Genomic DNA, 22,615 nt, shown 5'->3' on the forward strand with positions numbered 1-22,615 from the left:
CCGGCGTGCAGTGACACATGGTTGGTTTTCATGCAGGCCTGAAGCCTCGAGCTGCTTGGCAGCAGGACGTGGTCATTTTAATAAACAAACCTTTGGGACACCAGAACAATGCATGAAGCCCGGCTTCTCCCTCTCTCTCCCCCTCTCTCCCTCTCTCCCTCTCTCGTTCGCCTTCGCCTCAATCTCATGTCGACCCGGTTTATTTCAAGTTATTTTAATTTTTTTTCCCGGAGTATGAGTGAGTGTCTCCCTCCTGTGATACGGGCTGGTGGGGGTGGGAGTTGGGGGGGGGGGCGTATGAGTAGTAGCCGAACGCTCTCCTCCCCCCTCATAGTTTTATGGCGCACGGTGCTGCGAGGTATTAAATGGGCTGACGGAGCGCTTTGATCTTCGAGCCCCCCTTCGTGTGATGGTGGGCTCCGTCTGAAGGTATACGGAGGGGGGGGGGGGGGGGGGTTTGGATGGTTGAGAAGATGTGAAGCAGGGTTTGTGTGGGGGGGGGGGCAGAGGCGAGGTGCTGATGGGAAAGAGACGAATGGCGTGCCAGTGTCAGAAGTGGTCATGTGCCGAGGAGAGAGTGTGGGGGGGGGGGCTTGACTGATTGACCTGTTTACCTCCCTGAAAATGCCCCGGGCATCCTTCTGATTAAGGTTCAGTCTTTCATCTATCATCGCCTCCAACCTTCAGAGCTGCCGATACCAAGACCCCCGTCACCGCGGCCGGGCCTCCGAATGCTCACTTTGCATCTCGCCCCCCCCCCGTCTGCCGTCCTATTCACTGATTCGTCCTTTCTCGCATGCCTCAGTTTGTACGTTACGTTTGTTTCGTTTTCTTTATCTAATCCTTCCGCTCTTTACTTCTGAGCTCCTCGCTCTCAGGAACCATAACAGCCTGTTTCCTCCAGTGACGCGCTTTCCCAACTCAAGGCTTTTAGCACCCCCCCCCCCCCTCGCATAATACGATTACACCCGTTGGGGGGGACGATATAGTCGACGGCTTTCTAAAAATATCCCACCGGTCCGCTCGCCGCGAGAGGAGGCTGCACACAATGTTCCGACCACTCAAGCACAAATGTAAGCTCTCTTTAAAAGCTCTTTGCACCGTCATAGACCGGCGTGTGTGTGTGTGTGTGTGTGTGTGTGTGTGTGTGTGTGTGTGTGTGTGTGTGTGTGTGTGTGTCCGTGTCCGTGTCCGTGTCCGTGTCCGGGACGGTCGGACGGGGATGGTGGAAGACAGGGCTTGGCTATTAGGTCCGGCCTTGGACCAACGGGAGGCGGGACGGCACGAAGGTGCAGTGCGGATGCCCACCTGGCCTCCGCCCCTCTCGCATCGGGAAACATGCTCGCCAAGAAGGCGAGGGACTTGGGAGACGTTCCGGACTTCTCGTGTTTCCTGAAATGCACGATGCGAACCGCTCTCCGAAACCATCACGGAACAAAACCGGGTGACCAAAGTTGTCCATCGCCGAGACGCGGGGATGTCGGCCTCGCCGTCCCTCTCCCGCGCTGACCCCCTTTGATCTCTCCCCCCTCGCCGCAATAGCTGGCAGAAAATGAGGTCATTGCCGCGTCTGATCGTGCTTTTGTGTCAGCCCGTGAGGAAGATAGGAAGCAGGCGCAGGGTTCTCAGGTAGGAAAGGAGATCTTTATTTATGCAGCGAAGGTCCTCCAGACAGAGTCTAAAGCGGGCTATGAAATTATCCTAGGTCACACTTCTTCCGATAAAATAAACCAGGAAGAAGTGTGGCTATAAAACTATCAAAAAACAAAATCACTCCGCTCTAGGAGGAAAACAAAAGGCTTTTAAATTTATCAAAGTAACCAACGCACTCTATTGACGGAGGCAACGTCTCAAAACAAAATCACTCCTTATAGGAGGAAAAACAAAGAACTATGAAAGATTAATGTTGCATCTAACCTAGGAATACAAAACTTAAGCAAAACCAAAAAACAACCTGCGTGGAGGTGAAGGCACTGGGCCGATCGAAGATCCTGAATAACAACAAAAAGGAACCTGTGACGTGGCAGAACGAGGTAGAACACATGGGTAATGACGAACACACTGGCACAGGACAAAGGGAGACGCAGACTATTAATACACATGGAGGGGAATGGGGAACAGGTGGACACAATCAGGAATCAGGGAAGACAATCAGACTGGTGACACATGAGGAAGGGTAAGTGACCTGAAACGAGAGGAGTTATTATTTCAAAATAAAACCGTAAATGACAAGACAAAATGCCCCACAGAGTAAAACAACAGACAATTTCACCGCGGTGTGACAGAACCCCCCCCTCTAGGACCGACACCTGACGGTCCAGGTAGCTCAGGGTGGTCTCTGTAAAAGTCCTGAATAAGTGAAGGGTCATCTATGTGGCGCCGCGGGACCCACTGTCTGTGCTCAGGACCGTATCCCTCCCAGTCCACTAAATACTGTTTACCCCTGCCTCTATTGCGTACGGCCAATAGTCTCTTGACTTTATAGAGTAAGCCTCCGTCGGCTGCTTCCAGTGGCGGCGGGGGCTCAGCGATAGGAACCATGGGGCTTTCCTTGGTGGGTTTGACCTGACTGACGTGGAATGTGGGGTACGCCCGAATTGACCTGGGCAAACGGAGACGGACGGCAGCGGGGCCAATTACTTTGGAAATGGGGAAGGGCCCAACGAACCGCGGTGCTAGTTTTTTGGAAGGGACTTTGAGGTGCAGATCCTTGGCTGATAACCAAACCCGTTGTCCCGGTTTGTATTCTGGTGCGGGACGGCGTCTTCGGTCGGCTGCCTTCTTTACTCTGTCCCCCTGTCTGATGAGCACTTGACGGGCGGCGGCCCAGATGCGATGACAGCGACGAACCAGGGCATGGGCGGAGGGAACTACAACTTCCTGCTCAGAGTAAAAAAATACAGGAGCCTCGTAACCGTATACACACTTGAAGGGTGAGAGACCTGTGGCAGAGGTGGGCAGCGTGTTGTGGGCATATTCCGCCCAGGCCAGATAGGAGCTCCACGCCGTCGGTCTTTGTGACACCAGGCATCGGAGGCTTGTCTCCAGCTGTTGGTTGAGCCGTTCGGTCTGGCCGTTGGCCTCCGGGTGGTAACCTGAAGTCAGGCTGGCTGTGGCACCGATGAGCTGACAGAACTCCCTCCAGAACCGTGAGATGAACTGGGGCCCCCGGTCTGACACGATGTCCTTGGGAAATCCGTGAATTCTAAAGATGTGTTGCATCATGATTTGGGCAGTCTCTTTAGCTGAAGGTAGCTTAGGCAAGGCAATGTAATGTGTCATCTTGGAAAAGCGATCCACCACGGTTAAAATCGTGGTGTTACCTTTTGAAGCCGGGAGCCCCGTGATGAAGTCCATCGAAATGTTCGACCACGGCCTGGATGGGATGGGTAGGGGTTGCAGCAGTCCCATGCGTGCCCCGGTGGCCGTTTTGTTCCGAGCACAGACCGGACATGCGTCGACGTATTCCCGGACCCCTGATTCCATGGATGGCCACCAGAACCGCTGAGATATGGCGAACATTGTTCTCCGGACTCCTGGATGACAGGTGAGCAGCGAGGTGTGGGCCCACCGAATCACGTTTGGGCGCAATTCCACTGGAACAAACAAACAATGCTCTGGGCACCCACGAGGTGGAGGCGCCCCCCCATTCGCACGCTTCACCTCTTGTTCTATCGGCCAGGAAACTGTTCCAACCACACAGTTCTGTGGAAGGATGGGTTCTGGTTTTTTGGCCACTGGTTCCGGGTCGTAGATGCGTGACAGGGCATCTGGTTTAACATTCCGGGACCCCGGCCTGTAAGACAAGGTGAAGCAAAAGCGGTTGAAAAACAATGCCCACCTGGCCTGGCGTGAATTTAGTCTCTTCGCTTGTTTGATGTACTCGAGGTTCCTATGGTCTGTCCACACGATAAACGGATGTTGTGCCCCCTCCAGCCAATGTCTCCACTCCTCCAAGGCCACCTTGACCGCTAGCAGCTCCCGGTTGCCCACGTCATAATTCCGCTGTGCAGAGTTTAGTCGCCGGGACAAGAAGGCGCAGGGGTGCATCTTGCCATCGGCCGCTGACCGTTGCGATAAGACGGCCCCGATCCCCTCATTGGAAGCGTCAACCTCTACCACGAACTGGCGCTGTGGGTCTGGCAGAGTAAGGATGGGCGCCGAGGTGAAGCGACACTTGAGGTTCTGAAACGCCTCCTCTGCATCTGGGGACCAGTTGAACCGCACCTGGGGGGATGTCAGGGCGTGAAGGGGACCAGCTATCGCGCTGAAGCCTCTGATAAACCGCCTGTAAAAGTTAGCAAACCCCAGGAATTGCTGAACCTTCTTGCGGCTATCGGGCGTAGGCCACTCAGCCACCGCGCTTACTTTAGCCGGATCCATCTGGACTCTTCCAGGGGCTACAATAAAACCCAGGAAGGAGATGGTGTCGGCATGAAACTCACTCTTCTCTGCTTTCACATACAGGTGATTGCAGAGAAGACGTTCAAGGACTTGGTGTACATGGCGTTTGTGTGTGTCTAGATCTGGTGAGTAGATTAAAATGTCGTCGAGGTAAACATAAACAAAGTGGTCAAGAAAATCTCTGAGGACATCGTTAATCATGGCTTGGAATACGGCAGGAGCATTGGTGAGGCCGAAAGGCATGACTAAGTATTCGTAATGACCGCTCGGTGTATTGAACCCAGTCTTCCACTCGTCTCCCTCTCTTATTCGGACCAGATGGTACGCGTTGCGCAAGTCCAGTTTTGTGAAGACTGTGGCCTGCTGGAGCTGATCAAAAACAGAGGTCATCAAGGGAAGTGGGTAGCGATTCTTTATTGTGATGTTGTTAAGTGGACTATAGTCTATACATGGTCTCAAAGACCCATCCTTTTTTTTAACAAAAAAGAACCCGGCACCCGCAGGTGACGATGACGGCCGGATGAGCCCCGATTTCAGAGATGCATCAATGTACTCAGTCATCGCCTGACGTTCGGGTCCCGACACAGAATACAAGCGACCCTTAGGAATGGTGGAGCCGGGGATGAGCTCGATGACGCAGTCATACGGTCGATGTGGAGGGAGAGACGTGGCCTTTGTTTTATTAAAGACCTCCTTGAGATGATGGTAGCAGGGGGGAACGGAGGTCAGATCTGGGTACTGGGGCTCTGCGACGGGGTGAGCAGAAACAGTGTTTATTAAAGTGGTGATGGGTCGGTGAGGCTTCTCCCGCAAACAATTCCCTTCACAGTCTTTTCCCCATCCCATGATCTTGCCCGTAGGCCAGTCTAAGTGGGGGTTGTGGCGAACAAGCCATGGGAATCCCAGTACTAGGGTGCTTGTCGGTGAGTGAAACAAAAAAAAATTCATCAGTTCTGTGTGATTGTCTATGGAAAGTACAGCAGGCTCAGTGACATGTGTGATGGTGAATAATGCTTCCCCACTTAAAGCACTAGCCCTGATGGGACGTGCGAGAGTCTTTGTCTTTAACCCCAGTCTGTTTGCTAGTCCCCAGTCCATTAAGCTCTCGTCAGCCCCTGAGTCAATTAAAACATCCAACGTCATGACTGTGGTGTTGTGTTGTACCTTAATGGAGGTCAAAACCCGTGTCGATGAGCCTGGAGCCGTGGGTCGGTTGCCTAACCACGGCGTCTTGGCCGTACATGCGGCTACCAGGTGACCGAGCTCCCCGCAGTAGAAACACCGACCTTCCCTCAATCGGCGCTGCCGTTCTTCCGGGGTGAGCCGAGCACCACCCAGCTGCATAGGTTCGTCTCCGCCAACCGGGGAAGAAGACCGGCGCTGATCTGGTGGCGCCCGGCCGGGAGCCCACCCGGAGAGGGCGGGGTAGTGCTGTGAGCGATGTGGAGCGTCCAGGCGTTGTCCCTGGAGAGCCCTAAATTCCAGGAGCCGATTATCCGTTCGGATAGCGAGGGCGATGAGGGAGTCCAGGTCTGGAGGAAGGTCCAGAGGCAGCAATCGCTCTTGGATGGGCGCAGCCAATCCTTTAAGAAAGACGTCATAAAGCGCTGTGGTATTCCAGCCGCTCTGCACCGCCAAAGTCCTGAAGCGAATGGCGTAGTCACAGACGGATTCTCTTGTCTGCTTCAGCCCACTGAGCTCTCTTGCCCGTTCTCGCTCTGTTGTGACCGGATCAAAAGTTTTTCGGAGCCCTTCTTTAAAATCCTGAATGGAGTCGCAGATTGAGGATCCGCTTTCCCATTCTGCGACGGCCCACGCCTTCGCCCTTCCCGACAGGTGGGAGACTACGTAAGCCACCTTGGCTCGATCTGTGGGGAAGTGTTGAGGCGAGAGTTCAAAATGCATGTCGCAGTCTATGAGAAATGCCTTACATTGTCCATGGTCTCCCGTATATCGCTCGGGAGGTGCCAGCCGAACCCCAGTTCCTGCGTAGGGGAAGGTGGGAGGGGGCGAAGGTTCAGGTGCAGGAGGTGCCGGGTCCCTCCTCTCAGAACCTCTGAGAAGCTGCTGAAGCTGACCCGCGAGACCCCCTATCTGGTCAAAAACAGCAGCCTTGAAGTCCTCCTGACTACGGGCCAGGCCTCTGAGTCCCTGGCTCAGTGAAGTCATCTGCTCTTCCTGCTGGAAGAGACGCTCCCCCTGAGAGGCTAGGGCCTGCGCGAGAAGGTCCTCCCCTGCTGCTTCCATACGGGCCAGTGTGTACTGTCAGCCCGTGAGGAAGATAGGAAGCAGGCGCAGGGTTCTCAGGTAGGAAAGGAGATCTTTATTTATGCAGCGAAGGTCCTCCAGACAGAGTCTAAAGCGGGCTATGAAATTATCCTAGGTCACACTTCTTCCGATAAAATAAACCAGGAAGAAGTGTGGCTATAAAACTATCAAAAAACAAAATCACTCCGCTCTAGGAGGAAAACAAAAGGCTTTTAAATTTATCAAAGTAACCAACGCACTCTATTGACGGAGGCAACGTCTCAAAACAAAATCACTCCTTATAGGAGGAAAAACAAAGAACTATGAAAGATTAATGTTGCATCTAACCTAGGAATACAAAACTTAAGCAAAACCAAAAAACAACCTGCGTGGAGGTGAAGGCACTGGGCCGATCGAAGATCCTGAATAACAACAAAAAGGAACCTGTGACGTGGCAGAACGAGGTAGAACACATGGGTAATGACGAACACACTGGCACAGGACAAAGGGAGACGCAGACTATTAATACACATGGAGGGGAATGGGGAACAGGTGGACACAATCAGGAATCAGGGAAGACAATCAGACTGGTGACACATGAGGAAGGGTAAGTGACCTGAAACGAGAGGAGTTATTATTTCAAAATAAAACCGTAAATGACAAGACAAAATGCCCCACAGAGTAAAACAACAGACAATTTCACCGCGGTGTGACATTTTGCTCCTTCTCCCAGGGCGCCATTCCAACCATTTTAATCTTAAAAATGCTCCTCGTTTTTCCCCCCCCGTCTCTTCCTCGAAGCCCGTCTCCCTTTTTAAGAAGTTGACTGTTTCCAGTCAACTTCTTCCTGGAAGTTGACTGGAAACAGATGGACATCGGCCCGCCGAGTCACGCCTCAACACAGAAACGCACCACCAGCTTCACGGAGCGCCACACGGACATTTGTTTGCCATTTCAGCGGTTTGTGCTACGAGGAATGAATTTGTTGAACGTTTCTTCTGCGAATACAAGACGTTGTTCACGGTTTCAGGTGGATTGACGCACAAGTCCAGGTCTGGTCTGGTCTCGGATAGGAAACCCTTTCTGCCACGCGTGTGCCGTTTCCCACTCTCGCCGTGTGCAGGTCCGTGTACACACAGTGAGCGGGGCGAGTGCTGTTATGGGTCCTGGTGGACTTGAACCCCCCCCCCCCCGGGGGCAGCAGGAGGGGCCGAGGTGATTTCACCTCGCGCGCAGACAGCCCATATGGGGTTACTGTGATGGACTGATTTAATCCCACTGATGGTGCCCATAAGACTCGGGGAAAAGAAAAGGGGTGGACATACTAGCGCTCACACACACACACACACACACACACACACACACACAGACGCATCCTTCAGCCACACATGTGGACGTAGCAGGAAGCGTGTGCGTGTGTGAGGTCAGCGGGGCTAACACGGTCCCCTGGCTCTTCTCAAGGTTAATGTGAGACTGACAGCGGCTGCTCTTAGCGGCCTTCAGTTGCCCCCCCCCTCCACCCCCCACCCCCCCATATATGTGGAGCTGATTCATCCCGGTGGCAGCAGTGCATTAAGATGTAGCAGCCCAGGTGTTACTCGCCCCTTTGGACGGGACCTACATCATCATTTGACTTTCCCCTGTTAACTGCTGTTGTCGGGGGCCATTAAAGGGGGAGGGGCCGCCGCTCACGTGTCACTTCCCATACGTCACTACGCGGCGTCGGCGGTTAATTGAAATAGCAGCAGCGGCGGCGGCGGCGTCCGCGCGGTCCATCAAAGGGGCCCGGTTCCTAAGTGTCACCAGCACTTGAGGTGCTCGCTCATTAGCGTTCATAGTCCACGTTTGACTTCCACGCGCGCGGCGGGGGGGCGGGGGGGGGCGGCGCTGAGGAGAGGCGGCGCTGAGGAGAGGGAATAGTGCCACCGAGAAGAGATGCACACTAACATGTGGAAGATCTGCCCAACCATCCGAAACCTCATTTACATTTTAATTCAACGACATTAAGCAGATGTTCGCATCGAGTGCAGGTGTTTCGGTGTTTTGCTCAAGGGCGCTTGAGGTGAGGAGGGTGGTTCAGTCGAGTGAAATCAGCCATTGCGTCTTTCCGCGGTTAATAGTCACAATTCATTTTTAGTTGCTATGACAGTGTGGAGGTTTTTTTCCGTGGTGGCATCAGAGAGCAGGTTGGCTGGTAAAGGCTGAGGAAAATACTAATGATACGATGTGATGTCGGACAATGGAAGAGAAACTCGTGTATGAGACGTATAAACATGGTGGAAGTTCCTCAAAGACTGTGAGGAGGAAACCGTCTGTGTAAAGTTGGAGCTGATGAGAGGATAAGCCTGTGTGTGTGTGTGTGTGTGTGTGTGGGTCCATATGAAGAGTGATGATGTTGTTGACTCGCTGTCAGCCGGATGTCAATCAATCAATTAACCAATCAATAGTCATCTGGTGAGCACCTTAGGACACTGGGGAAAATCTCCCAGAAACACTTGAATCAATTACATTTCAGCCACAGGCTGATGCACAAACACACACACACACACACACTGTTATTTATACTTATGCAGGCCTACATGTTGAAGTCACTGCCCCCACGTGCCCAAACTCGCCGGCATCAGATTGCAAAATGAAGAAAAAAAAGAGTAAATTCTGTCATTCCACTCATTCCTCCCCCCCTGCAGCCCCCCGTCCCCCCCCCCCCCTCTGTCCTAATGGAAAGCAGCATTCCTGCCGTCAGCAGCTACACTACAACGGAGTTAATAGAAAGGTCTGGAAGCTTATGGAGCCCATGCATTTTAAATGGGAGTTTTATGTTTTATGGCTCCTGGAGAGCAAGCGCGGGTACAGAGGTTGAGAGTGTGTGTGTGTTCGTGTGTGTGTGTGTGTGTGTGTGTGTGTGCCCATGAGAGGGAGCGCTGCGGTAGGAAGTGAGGGGGGGGGGGGGGGTTGGGGGGTTCTTGTTTGTATTTTTGTGTCTCTCCGTTCAAGTGATCTGCGCCTGCTGCTGAGGACTACGTGCACACGTATGAGATCACGTGTGAGGTCATGCTTATCGTGGATAGTACTCACCCGTGTCTTTCTGCCCTGACCACATCACCCCCCCCCATCCTCTGTTTGATATACACACAAACGCACACGACAACGTAAGCGCTCACATGCTGCCGCTGCTGCTGCTGCATCGGCAGCCCCCCCGCTTCCTTCTGGGGAAGCATGGTTTGCTCAGGAGTCCTGGATCCTCACGTCACCACGGCGATCAGCTCCATCCAGATCACCTGACGAAGGACCAGGACACCGTGTCTTAATGGGACTCATCAAACAGAACGTCCTTCCCACCACAATCCCACCCCGGGAACGTGCTCACAAACACAACGCCGCCATCATCCACGTAATTGAGTTCAGCGTTCTGCAAACAAGCGTCTAACAGCCCCTCTGGAAACACAGCGACAATTAAGCTGTCTGCTTCACACACGCGCACGCACACACACACACACACACACATGCACACGCGTGTTGGGTAACGGCACATTCACACACCCTCACACACAGTTTCGAGTGTCACACACAGAGGAAGCTCGATGAACTGCGCTCGGTGCCGCGAGTGGCCGCCTCCTTATTTAGGCCATTGAGCGGGCCGGAGGACCCCCACCTCCCCCCTCACTCCCCCCCTCCCTCCCCCTCTTCTTCTTCTTCTTCTTCAGGAGGTCACGCACCCGCTCGGAGGAGCAGATTTGGTTTGATCCTCAGAGCGGGCGAGCGGCGGCGTAAACAGGAAGAGGCCCTCGGCCTCGGTGCGTCACTCGCTCTCGTATCGCCACATCTCCCGCGCTGAACTGTGCCAGAATGTTTTGCGTAACTTTTGTTTGGCTGATGTCCTGGATCGGTGCGACGTTATGGGCCGACGCGCACACGCACAGCTGGTTAGTGCGTGTGTGTGTGTGTGTGTGTGTGCGTGTCAGCGGGTTGTAGGGTGTGGTGAGTCGGTTGGAGTCCTGCTCAGATACACGGCCGTTATTTGTGCCAGGTTCCTTCCCACTAAACTGGGTTGGAAGTGAAGCGAAGGAGCCGCACACGCACACACACGCACACGCACACACACGCACTCAGCTTGTAGAAAACAGTGCGTCATTATGTAACCTGCCAGTAGAGAAGAAGAGTAGCGTCACAGCGATGAAGAACGTCTGCTTCACAATGAGCTCCTCTGTCTGCTGCTCACGATGAAGGTCGTCCTTCGCTTTTCTTTTTCATTATATAAAACTTTTCTATTTCCATTGACGTACTTGATGAATACATTTGGTTTTGCTTGCTGATAATTTGAGATTTTTGAGCCTTTTTATCACAAAAACGCCCGACGTCACGTTTGTGTTGCCCTGATACTCGTTGGTCCTAAATGGCCCCATGGTCACTGGACACGATGTTTCTGTTCTTCTTCAAACAAACCCAAGCAACAAAGAACCTTTTACAGCCTGAGCTTTCTGTGTGAGGAAAACAAGATGCTACCGCAGCGTTACCGGGGGGCTGTTTTGGGGGAGAGGTGGGGGGTGGGATGAGGGGGACACTGCAGCCCCCAGACCGCGGGGGAGGCATGACTCCCTCGCCACAAGGGAACCTCTGCTCCATGCTGGCTTTGCTCCTCCTCCTCCTCCTCCCCGTCCCACAGTGTGGAGGACACTTAGCCCCCCCCCCCCCCCCCCCCCACACACACACACTCCCATATCTGGCTCTGTGCCTTCTTCTCTTCCCTTGTCTCCCCCCCCCCGGCCCCCGCTCTCCTCTTATTTCATATTAAGCAATCCTTTCCATGGAGCCAGCTGTGTAAACAACAGGGACCGGCCCTCCATGTTTTCTCACAGCGAGTACAAAAAAATGGCCTTAAAGAAACATGAACGCAGGGAAGCCCCCTCCTGCCCCGCCCCCTCCTGCCCCCCCCCCCCCCCCCTGCTCCCCCCCGATCATCGCCTTCTGTCTCTCCAACCAACAGCGACTATTCTCACACAGGTACCGTATGCAGCTCGCTCTCAGGCCCAATCAGCCCACCAGCGGATCCGACCCCCCCCCCCCCCGTCAGCAGAAGCCCCGCCCCCGTGATCTTGGCGGCTATAATCTGTCGCCCTGAGCTGCACGCGGGGGCTATTTTTAACACGGGCGTTCTTAGAAAGCCGCGGTTCAACCCTCCCTATCCGCTCCATTCAAGGGGTCGGGGGGGGGGGAGGAGGGGGGGGCGACTTTAGTTGTAGCTTTTTCTTTCCTATTGACTTTGGCCGACACGGCTAGCGGGCGCGCGGCCGCGCACCTGTCGCGCTTTGCATGAACGTGGGTCCGTGTGCGTGCAGGTGGGCAGATGGTCCAGTTCTGCACGGACAGACACACACACACACACACGCACACGGAGCTCATCCGTTTCTTGCAGGTGTTCTGCTTGCTGGCATTTGAGATAATTAAAGGCTGACCTTTCTGAGGTGAGGCAGAATGAATGTCACCCAACCTGACGAGCGGATTCGCCCTGCGGGGGGGCGGGGGGGGGGGGGGGGGGGGCGCGGCGCTCTGGCCACCTTGGATGTGCACTTAGCACCCTTTTACCCCCCTCCCTCAGCAGTCCCTCGCCTCGCTGCGAGTCCGAGTGGCGCTGAGGAGGAAGTACTCTGTTGCACTGCGGTGGCGTTAGATGAATGTTTTGGACAAAAGGAGATAACAAAGGTCGTCTCGTCCTTTGCTGAGAGCGAGTGTGGTTGACCGCTACATTTGCACGTTTGTATTAGACATCTCAAGATATAGTGACTGCATGTGACTGGTACATTGGGGCTACTTTGCACACGCGTGAGGGAAGCGTAGCTTTGACTTGCAGCAGCTTCTCACTCTCCTTACATTACCTTTGTGTTATGAATAATCCACGTCTTAAAGTGTCCCTCTGCCCGCAGCCCTTGTGCTAAACCGATCCCACCCGAGCAACTAATGTGCAGCAAATGCAGCGTACGGCAGGACCCCCCCCCCCCCCCTCACCCGCCCCCCCAGGGCAGTGATATAACATGCAGATGCAATTCAGGAAATGACGGAGGCAGATATACATTCACACACACACACACACACACAGCCGGTATGCGTGACCGCACACAACACACACACGCTCAGGCATTAGGCCGTGTTTTAGGCCCCTGTTTGCCTCGCACTTATATCACCGACACACACACACACACACACACACACACACGCGCGCTCTTAGATGCACCGCAATGTCACACGTCACTTTCGACACCGACATCCACCCACGCTGCTGCCACTCATGAAACGTACAGCGCGTCCTGCTTGCGCTGCCGCTCGCCGCTGTTTTGGGGGGGCGTCCTCCAGAGAGGAAGACGCTAACACGTCCATGTCTCCTCGCCGGACTCACACAGATCATCGGCCATCAGGAGACGTGCAGATCACGCGTGTGCGTGTTTCCACTTCAGATTCTCTTTTGACCCTTTTGAGGTGTGCGCTGAACTGTGTGTACGTTGAGACGGACCTGTGTGTCTTCTTATGCACACACCAGCCCCCCCTCCACCCCCGGCTCCCTCGACCCCGCGGTGCCTTTTGCAATTATTAATTCCACGTTCGCTGTCAGAGCCAATTAGAGCGTCTTGTGCCTCGTGACCTCCGACCCTTTCCTTCTCTCTGCCTGTTACACGTCAAACACGGATAAGACCAAGTGACCCAGATTGTCTGTTTACCCCCCCCTCACCCCCCCCTACTGTAAGTGATCACATACACCCCCCCCCCTGCAGCAGCAGGTCCTGGACCCCCCTATAGGACGCACCGTTGCCTCACCCTTTCAACCTACGCAATCTATTCCTGTTCCCAGACTACGACGGGCCGCTTCTCCGTTATTTTGCCGCAAGTGCCGTGAAAGCAAGTGCACGCCCCCCCCCCCCCTCCTCCCACGCCCCCATTTCTTAATGCCCGTACGTATGAGAAATGTCTTGTCCGTCCTCTTAGCGCTTTAGCACCTCTATCTCAGCAGAAGTACGGCACCGTGCAAGCTGCTGTCCTCCTCTCCGTACCGGTGACCTTGTGTGTGGAACACATGCGTCATACCCGATAAGTGTCTCACCGTCTTCTTGCCTTTTGAGAGAGACAGTGAGCTGAGACAAGGAGGTACTTACGTGTTAATGTGCCGGATCTATAGCACGTATCTATCTGCCGGGTGACGCGTTTGTAGGATCGGTGTTTGCGGATCCGGTGTTTGCCACGTGTTTAAAATTAGATGCGCTTTCACGTCTCGTTCTTGGCCACTTCGTGCCACTCGTCTGTTCTCTTCCATTCCAAAATAAAATAAAAGGAAAAGCGCCGCGGCCGCACATTTTCTTTCACGGCGAACAACAACAGGCGCCGCTGCCGGTGTAAGTGCGCCGTAATGGCCGGTGTTGCTCATCGCTCAGAAAGGGCCTCTTGCAGGTAATGACGGTGGTGGAGGAGGAAGTGGGTTCCACTCATTGAGACACCCGGTTCGGCTCCTGTGGCCTCTGGGCGTTGCATTAAAATATATATATGGCTTTACATCATTTCAGTGGCACATTTTGACAGTTGCCGATGCATTTTACATGAAGGCGGCAGTGTGCCGGGTACCCGGGCCACATTTCATAATGCTAATGGGGTTTTACTCCGTGTTATGGAACCAGAAATGAAATCTTATTGGCCGTCGCTGGTCTGCTGCCTTTCCTTCGAAGTTTTCTTCGGGTTTAATGGGTGGCAAATAAAACCTAAATCCAGCTCCCCTGGGCCTTAAAAAAAAATTCCATTAAAGCCTTTTCGGTGTAACACAAGCGCGCCGTCCAGCCCGCAACCACGAGCGAGCGCGATCAATAACAATGAGTCGGCTAATAGAAGGCCGGGCCCATAAAATCAGCTCTCCGTGTGATGAACACACTGACTGGACACCCATGAGCCTCGTTGATACACGCGACACATGCGGGTGTCGGTGTATCGAGTCTTTGACTGTAACGGTGGAGCGAAGCCGGCTGGGTGGGATTTCTTTTTGAGGTCCGGGCCGCTGTGAAGATGTTGGTCGGGAACAATGTCACGGGGAAAATGAGTTTTACTGACTGTGCAGATCAGGTGTCCAGACGGAGGACGTTGAATAAATGTACCAGTGGAAGCATGAATTCTCCACGGGGGGGTTTTAGGTCGGTATTCTGTATTGTATTTGACCAAGAACTGATCTCGTTCAACCACACGGACCCCCTCCCCCCCCCCCCACGATGGTAGGGTGGCACATTCCTCAAGCTTTTTCAGTGCATTCCGTGTGTGTGTGTGTGCGTGTGTGTGTGTGTGTGTGTGTGTGTGTGTGCGTGCGACTGAGTCATTGCGGTGAAAGACACCGAAGTCGTGCAAGCTGTGTCTCTTACTCTGTATACATGTGGGTGCTGGTGTTCTGCTTTATGATAATTACGTTCTCCTGGTGTGTGTGTGTGTGTGTGTGTGTGTGTGGGGGGGGGATGTTGTGCGCTGGCGCTCTTGTCTGTTTGTGTCCACGTCTTGCTCTTAATTTGCCAGTTAAGCCGGCAGCAGAGATCTCCAGAGGTCCCAGGCGGGCGCCGTGGGTCTCACCTCTGGCCTCCGCGACGGGTGTAATTAGCAAAGTTTTTCTTTTATTTTTTCGCTCTCTTCATTTACCCCCCCCTGCCCCCCCCCATACTTCTTGTGGGCTGTCACTGGTAATGAGCTGGTGCACACAACGCTGTGGCCAGACTTCACACACCCACTGCTCTCTTTGCGGGTTCAACACTCCATTAGGTGATTAAGGACGGGGGGGGGGTTGTTTTGCAACATCTCAGCTGAGACATTACCATTAATTACAAAAGAGAAGAAGCGTTTAGCTCACGCAGGGAAGGATTGTCACTAAACGCTCTCTCTCTCTCTCTGCAGGGAGGAGGCCCGGAGGAGGAGGAGGTTCTGTCTCGGCATCATGTGAGCGGCTCGTTCCTGAGGAGCGCTCGGCAGCGGAACAGTGAGAGTCTACGCTCCCCTTCCACCCCCCCCACCACCGCCACCACCGCCATCGAAGTCGGCGGCTCCTGACTGGACTTGCCCTCGGCCTCCCGCGCTCCCCCTTCGCCTTGGAGATAAGGAGCGTTGGGGAGAGTTTCCGTTCTCCCCGACGCAAATAAGGCCTTTCAGCCTGCAGAGAGAGGGCGGATAGAACTCTCTGCAGTCCTTTTATTCTGTACGCCGCGTCTCTTTTTTAGCTTTGTTTCCTTAGTAACTCAACGCTCGACACACACATTCACCAAACCAGCAGGATTCTTTTTTTCTCGTCTCGCCGACATCCACAGCAGCCGTTTTAAGGACACGGGGGCTCAAGTTTCCAAAGCATAAGGAGGATTTCTTTTCCGACTTCGCCTCGCCTGCTTTTGGAATATCTCCTCATGCAGTGTCCCTACGGCGGACTGAACCGCTACCGCAGTCCGCACTGACTCCCGTCCGGCTCGTCCACGTCCTCGCGGCGGTGGTCCGGTCGACCGGAAGGTGGACCGAGCCGCCATGGCCGGGAAGGGCAACCCCCACCTGAGCGGCTTCCCCATGCCCACCTACTCCTACTTCTTCCCCCACATGCTGGGGAGCCTGTCGCCTCCGGCCCTGGCGGGGCTGCCCATCAGCGGGTACAGCACCCCCTCTCCAGCCAGTAAGTACCCCGCAGGCCTGTGTGTGTGTGTGTGTGTGTGTGTGTGTGTGTGTGTGTGTTTGCTGCATCGCGTGTGTGTTTGTGCCGGTAAAAGGAGCCTTTCCTCTCATCCTGTTTCCATTCGTAGCTGATGGATGTCCTTAATTTACGTGCACACACACACACACACACACGTATTGGGCTGTCAGCGTAGATGACAGGAATGTGAGGCGGGACATGCAGCTGTCACTCCTCCGAGCCGAGCTTCACGTCATCAAAAGCTTCAGGTGGGATTCGCATCTGAATCTGGTCTGTATTGATTTTTAGAAGCCCGGAACGCTGGTGGAGGTAAAGGAAACATAAAACAAAAAAGGATTCTCAGCACAATATTTGCATGTATTAATCTTTATTTAAGTTTATTTAAGCTCCTTTAATTTGCTTCTAGAAGAATGTGGAGTGAAAGTGAAGCGATGAGATCATTTCAATGCGCTTCACTCTATAAAGTTTCCCCTGCAGCGGATTTCATTATGCTGAAAGACAGACTGGCAGATCGAAGCACCAAAATAAATAAAAGTCACACCTCATATGGGCAGTTTTTCACCAAGTCAAACATCCAATCCCAGTTTCACGTCAAGATTCTTTAAACCTGACTTAACTGTTCTAGAAAGAAACTGCAATGATGTCACAGCGCCGACAGATCTTTCGTTTATTTTAAATCAGACCTTCAGGATCTCAGCATGTAAATGAAATATGTTCCTCTAACATATAGTGGGGGGGTTATAATGTAAAATAAATGTATAAAAATGCCCCCTGACTGACTGCTAATCAGATGGGTTTTTAGACACAGTCGTACGTGTGTGTGTGTGTGTGTGTCAGCGTGGAGGGAAGTGAGGAACTTCCCCAATACGAGAGGCCACGCCCCCCCGAATACTGCCACTCCCACCACATTCCGTGTCATTCTGAATATCTGTGTGTGTGTGTGTGTGTCAGGTCACACTCCTCACGGACACACATTTCCTGTTCGTAAACACCGGAGCGCCGGGGAGCTTCCTGACACACACAGACAGACACACACACACACACACACAGACACAACCAGCACCTTCGCCCTCCTCCTGCTCCTCCCTCCACAACTCGCACAAACACACACACACAATACTCACAAAGCAGAAACACATGCGCCTCCTTCGCCTGTGACGCAAACCCCCCCCCCCCCCCTCGACACACACGCGCACACACACACAAAGGAAGAGAGTGTGTGTTTTTGGGGGCTTGGATGAGAGGAATTCACAGAATGTCAGATAGAGCCGAGCTTTGGACTTGATGGACTTCAGTGTTGCAGAGCGTCGGTTGGAGGAGAAGATCACGTGACCGCGTGCACAGCGCACACGTGTGTGTGTGTCTGTGTCTGTGCGCGTGGCGTTTGGCCCCCCCCTTTCAACGTCCACTCTCGTGAACACTTGAACTGAAAGATGAAGTGGTTTGATTTTGGAGGTCAAAGGTCGCCGCGAATTTGGCAAAACGTCCGCTCGCACTTAAAGTCGTGGTGACATTTAGGACACACGTGAATACAAACTGAGCCGGCGCTCATGAAGCCTCCCGGTTTTCCTCTGCTGCTCCTCTGCTGCTCCTCTGCTCCCCCTCTGCTCCTCCTCTGCTCCTCCTCTGCTCCTCCGCTGCTGCTCCTCTGCTCCTCCTCTGCTGCTCCGCTGCTCCTCCTCTGCTGCTCCTCTGCTGCTCCTCTGCTGCTCCTCCGCTGCTCCTCCTCTGCTCCTCCTCTGCTGCTCCTCTGTTCCTCCTCTGCTGCTCCTCTGCTCCCCCTCTGCTCCTCCTCTGCTCCTCCTCTGCTCCTCCGCTGCTGCTCCTCTGCTCCTCCTCTGCTGCTCCGCTGCTCCTCCTCTGCTGCTCCTCTGCTGCTCCTCTGCTGCTCCTCCGCTGCTCCTCCTCTGCTCCTCCTCTGCTGCTCCTCTGTTCCTCCTCTGCTGCTCCTCTGCTGCTCCTCTGCTCCTCCTCTGCTGCTCCTCTGTTCCTCCTCTGCTCCTCCTCTGCTGCTCCTCTGCTGCTCCTCTGCTCCCCCTCTGCTCCTCCTCTGCTCCTCCTCTGCTCCTCCGCTGCTGCTCCTCTGCTCCTCCTCTGCTGCTCCGCTGCTCCTCCTCTGCTGCTCCTCTGCTGCTCCTCTGCTGCTCCTCCGCTGCTCCTCCTCTGCTCCTCCTCTGCTGCTCCTCTGTTCCTCCTCTGCTGCTCCTCTGCTCCCCCTCTGCTCCTCCTCTGCTCCTCCTCTGCTCCTCCGCTGCTGCTCCTCTGCTCCTCCTCTGCTGCTCCGCTGCTCCTCCTCTGCTGCTCCTCTGCTGCTCCTCTGCTGCTCCTCCGCTGCTCCTCCTCTGCTCCTCCTCTGCTGCTCCTCTGTTCCTCCTCTGCTGCTCCTCTGCTGCTCCTCTGCTCCTCCTCTGCTGCTCCTCTGTTCCTCCTCTGCTCCTCCTCTGCTGCTCCTCTGCTGCTCCTCTGCTCCTCCTCTGCTCCTCCTCTGCTCCTCCTCTGCTCCTCCTCCTCGTCCTGTTTTCCGGCTCGTCTCCCTCGGCCTCCTTTGTTTGTTTTTTAGCAAACCACAATGGAGCGATTCTTCGGAGCCAGCGGAGCAGAAGGCTCGATCCCTGGTTCTCTGCAGCCGCCCGGCTCCCGTCTTCACGTCACATGACCAGAGAACCATCAGCGCGGCTCACTGCGGGTCACCGCGGCTTCATTATTTAACCGTAGGTCGATCGCACGGCCCCAAAACCCACCCCCGGTGGAATGTGCCCCCATGTGCCCCCCCCTCGTTTTCCCGAGGGTCGTCTGTGTGAATATGGATTCAGCCCACGTATTGATCCGGTTATCATCATCACAGCCTCCGCCGTCGGTCAGCGGCTGGAACGCGGCAGCGTTACATCGGCGCGGCCTTAGCAGGGATCATCATGGATGGAGCCAGCTCGCCGCCGCCGCCGCCGCCGCCGCCGCCGCCTAATTGTCTTTTTCCCCACGGTGTGTGTGTGTGTGTCACCTGCGCTGTGGCGGGAAGCTCTGACCAAAGGTAAACACAGATATGCTAATGTTGCAAAAAGTGTGTGTGTGCACGCTGGTTTCCGGCCCGGCGGCTTGCGGGAATCAAGGAGGCGTGACGCTACGCTCCACGGGAGGCAGAAACTCACGCTCTCCGCGTACACGAGCACGACGACGACGACGACGACGGCGGCGGCGAGGAGGACACTCGTAGCGTTTGACCTCGGGGGGAGCTGGTTGTCGTTATCGGGGACGGCGAGGAGTATGTAACCGCTATGAGGCGCTTTACGTAACAACTTCATTGAGTGACACACGGGCTGCGTTAGCTGAGCGCGGCCGAAAGTCTCCCTTTGGTAACGGATCGAATGACGCACAGCAGCAGCGAGGCCGAACCAGACGTCTCCACGACGTCCGGCCGCAGTTCCACGTGGTTGCGCCAACGTCTGTACGGATTGAAGGTGCTGAGAAAGAGAAGAGAAAGCGAAAGCCGTGAGAGAGACAAACCAAGAGAATAGAGAAACGCACACGCACACGCACACAGGCTTCGGCAGCACTCGGGTCTCGTGCCAGCGTCAAGCGCCAAAACACGAGCTCGCTCAGCCAAAAGAAGCTCCCACAAGAAGGCAGAAACGCCCCCCATCACCCTCCTCTCTGGCCCTGTGGCCCTCGTATCCTGTCTCCCTCGCTCCCTTTTTGGCTTCATCTCTCGTTCTGTCCTTCTCCCCCCCCCCCACCCCCTCACAACCCCCCCACATCGCCGTCTCTCTGCCGCCCTCTTTGCTCGTGGCCTTTGTCGGTTGGTTTGAGGAGACCCCGATCGTGCAGCCAGCGGATTTCGGCGATCGCGGCCCGCTACCACGCCTCTTGTTCTATCGTCTCGTCTTTCCTTCTATAAGACCCCCCCCCCCCCTCCCTCCGTGGCCGCTTATGCAAACGCAGGCTCTCCTTTTCAAATAGCTGTCAACCCATAATCCGAAGGATGGCTCCATTTTCTGCTCTGCACACACACACACACACACACACACACATTTGTGCACACAGAAATGCAGAATGCTTTGCAAAACTCTATTAGGCATCCAGGGACACATGCTATCTGTCATAAACACGCACAGCAACTGGCACACGCATGCACATACGGTCAAACGCACACACACACACAGAGAAAGCCCTCCTCTGCAGCTCGGCTGCTGCATTGTGAGCGGCGAGCGCTTTAAGTCGGGCCGTGACGGCTTCAGAGGGGCCGTCGCCAGCAGCCATGCGGCTCTCAGTCGGGTAAACACTCGCCTGATCTGAATCTATCCCTCTGATGTGCCAGCGAGCGCCTTTCATTCCCGCTGCCTTCAGAGGCGCCTCGAGGACGTCAAGACAAGGGCGAAGCGATAAGAACGGACCCCCTTTTTTTTTTTTTTTTTTTCTCCTCGCCTCTCTGCGGCTTTCCTATCCTTTCCCTCAACCCGCTCCCACGCTGACCCCCGTCTCCCTCCTTTTATCCCCCTTCACACACGCTCCACATCTCCATCGTCTTATGGCCCTTTTTCTGCACGGCCATAACTCACGGCGCCGCATACATTCAAATGTCAATGACTGTCTCACAGGCATCAGTCCTCTATTGTCCTTTGATAAGTGGTATGAATGACGGCATCTGTAAGATATAGGACAGTTACCTAATGGAGGAGACGAGGGAGGGAGGGAGGGAGGGAGGGAGGGAGGGAGGGAGAGGTTTTGAGAGGTTGCGCCCGGTCTGTCCTGCACAACTCCGGAGAGAGTGATTGAATTATCAAGCAGAGCTCTGCTTGTTCCCCCCCCCCCCCCCCCCCCCCCTCCCCCCCACGGGCGCACAATGGCCCGCCTGTGTTGCGCAGAGCGGCTAAAGGGAGCCGCGGTTTGGCCATTATTTTGGCCACAGCTCACGGGGGGGCCCCCCACCGGCTCTCTGTTGGCACCCAACTAGAGGGGCCCCATGGCCACCACACTTGACCTCGGGCACCGCCTGCTAGCATCGGGGCGGCTAAGTGTAGCCGGATTAATGCGGCGGTAATCCGGAGGCTGGTGGACACATGCAGCGACCCGACCTCAGTGAACACGACTGAAAATAATCCTCAGATTCAAAGATTCAAATGATTTTTATTGTCAGTTACAGTTACGCCCTGTGTGTTGAAATTCTTGTGCTTGGCTTTCCAGAAAGCCGACCAATTTTAAAATAAAAATACAATATTTACATAAATGTACATGAAATAAAAAAACATTTTTAAATAATGAGGTAAGGAGGAAAAGTGCAAAACTGAGCAGGTTGTAAAGGAAAAACTTAAATTAAATGACATGTGTGCAATATAAAGTACAGTGACAGTAAGTGAAACCCTACCGAGGCCTGTCTGAGGTCTACCTGTACCTCGTCTTTCTCCTCCAGCCCTTTGTCGGTGTCGATGAATGTGTCACGTGGATGTCCAGCACGCTGCAGATAACTGAACACAATCAGAAATAAGTTTAGTCCGTATGAGAACCGGGCCGCGCGTTGAGAACATGTGCTTTCTGTTGCTGTGCGCTAATGCTGGGAAAAGTGTTTACTGCGATAAATCACTTTGAAATAACAGTTGTGGAGCAATCTCAACTTCCACACCGTGTGACTCACTCTTTCCTTCTCATGAAATTCAAGCACTTGAATTTCTTCATTTTCTGCTGAGACAAACCGCTCCACCTCTCGCGTTCTTCCTCTCCTTCTGCCTCGGACGCCTCCACCCACACACACACCCACCCACTCGCTCCTTTGGTCCTCACGTCCTGGTCCTTCTCCTCTTCACGGACACGTCGTGTAAGCCGGCTCTTATGAGGCCGACCGAGACGACGCGATTGGTCCCTCCTCCTCGATCACGCCTCCATTGGTCCGTCCCCCCCAATGCGCGCATGTTCACGCCCATACCCGTGTGCCGGACGCGTGACCTTTCTTTCCCGTGATGTTCAACTGTTCAACTGGCCGCTGCAGGTTCTCGGTGTTGATGCAACTGGTCGGATCTGTTGGGGGGGGTGGGGGGGGGGACTGTTCGTCTGCTGCCGAGATAAAATCTCCAGAAGACGATTCGCACGCGGAGCGCCGTAACGAAACCGAGCCGTGCACGCTCACGTTGGCAGGGAGGACACCTGATGAGCTTGTCCCAAATAGAAGACGTTTGGAGCTCACACTGTTCAACGCGACTCCTTATGATCAGCGAGGCCATCTGGATTAAGGTCGGTCCTCGCCGGAGGAGGGCGGGCCGAAACCCGCCACCGCGCTTATGCAACGGGCGGCGGCGG

At 54.5% G+C, this 22,615-nt stretch overlaps 1 protein-coding gene across 6 annotated transcripts in view; it reads left to right on the plus strand.

The window, feature by feature from the left end:
* Positions 1-22,615, plus strand: part of raraa (retinoic acid receptor, alpha a) — an 87,551-nt gene that overhangs the window by 22,114 nt on the left and 42,822 nt on the right. For 3 of the 6 annotated variants that reach the window (XM_078102533.1, XM_078102531.1, XM_078102532.1), the window contains exons 2-3: positions 15,556-16,312; positions 16,522-16,578. In XM_078102533.1, the coding sequence (XP_077958659.1) occupies positions 16,171-16,312; positions 16,522-16,578 (199 nt within the window). In that variant the 5' untranslated portion in view covers positions 15,556-16,170. The remainder of the gene's footprint in view (positions 1-15,555; positions 16,313-16,521; positions 16,579-22,615) is intronic. The other 3 variants (XM_078102536.1, XM_078102538.1, XM_078102537.1) reach the window with 1 other exon arrangement.

Source organism: Gasterosteus aculeatus, chromosome 5 (assembly GCF_964276395.1).
Source record: "Gasterosteus aculeatus chromosome 5, fGasAcu3.hap1.1, whole genome shotgun sequence".
NCBI classification, from domain to species: domain Eukaryota; kingdom Metazoa; phylum Chordata; class Actinopteri; order Perciformes; family Gasterosteidae; genus Gasterosteus; species Gasterosteus aculeatus.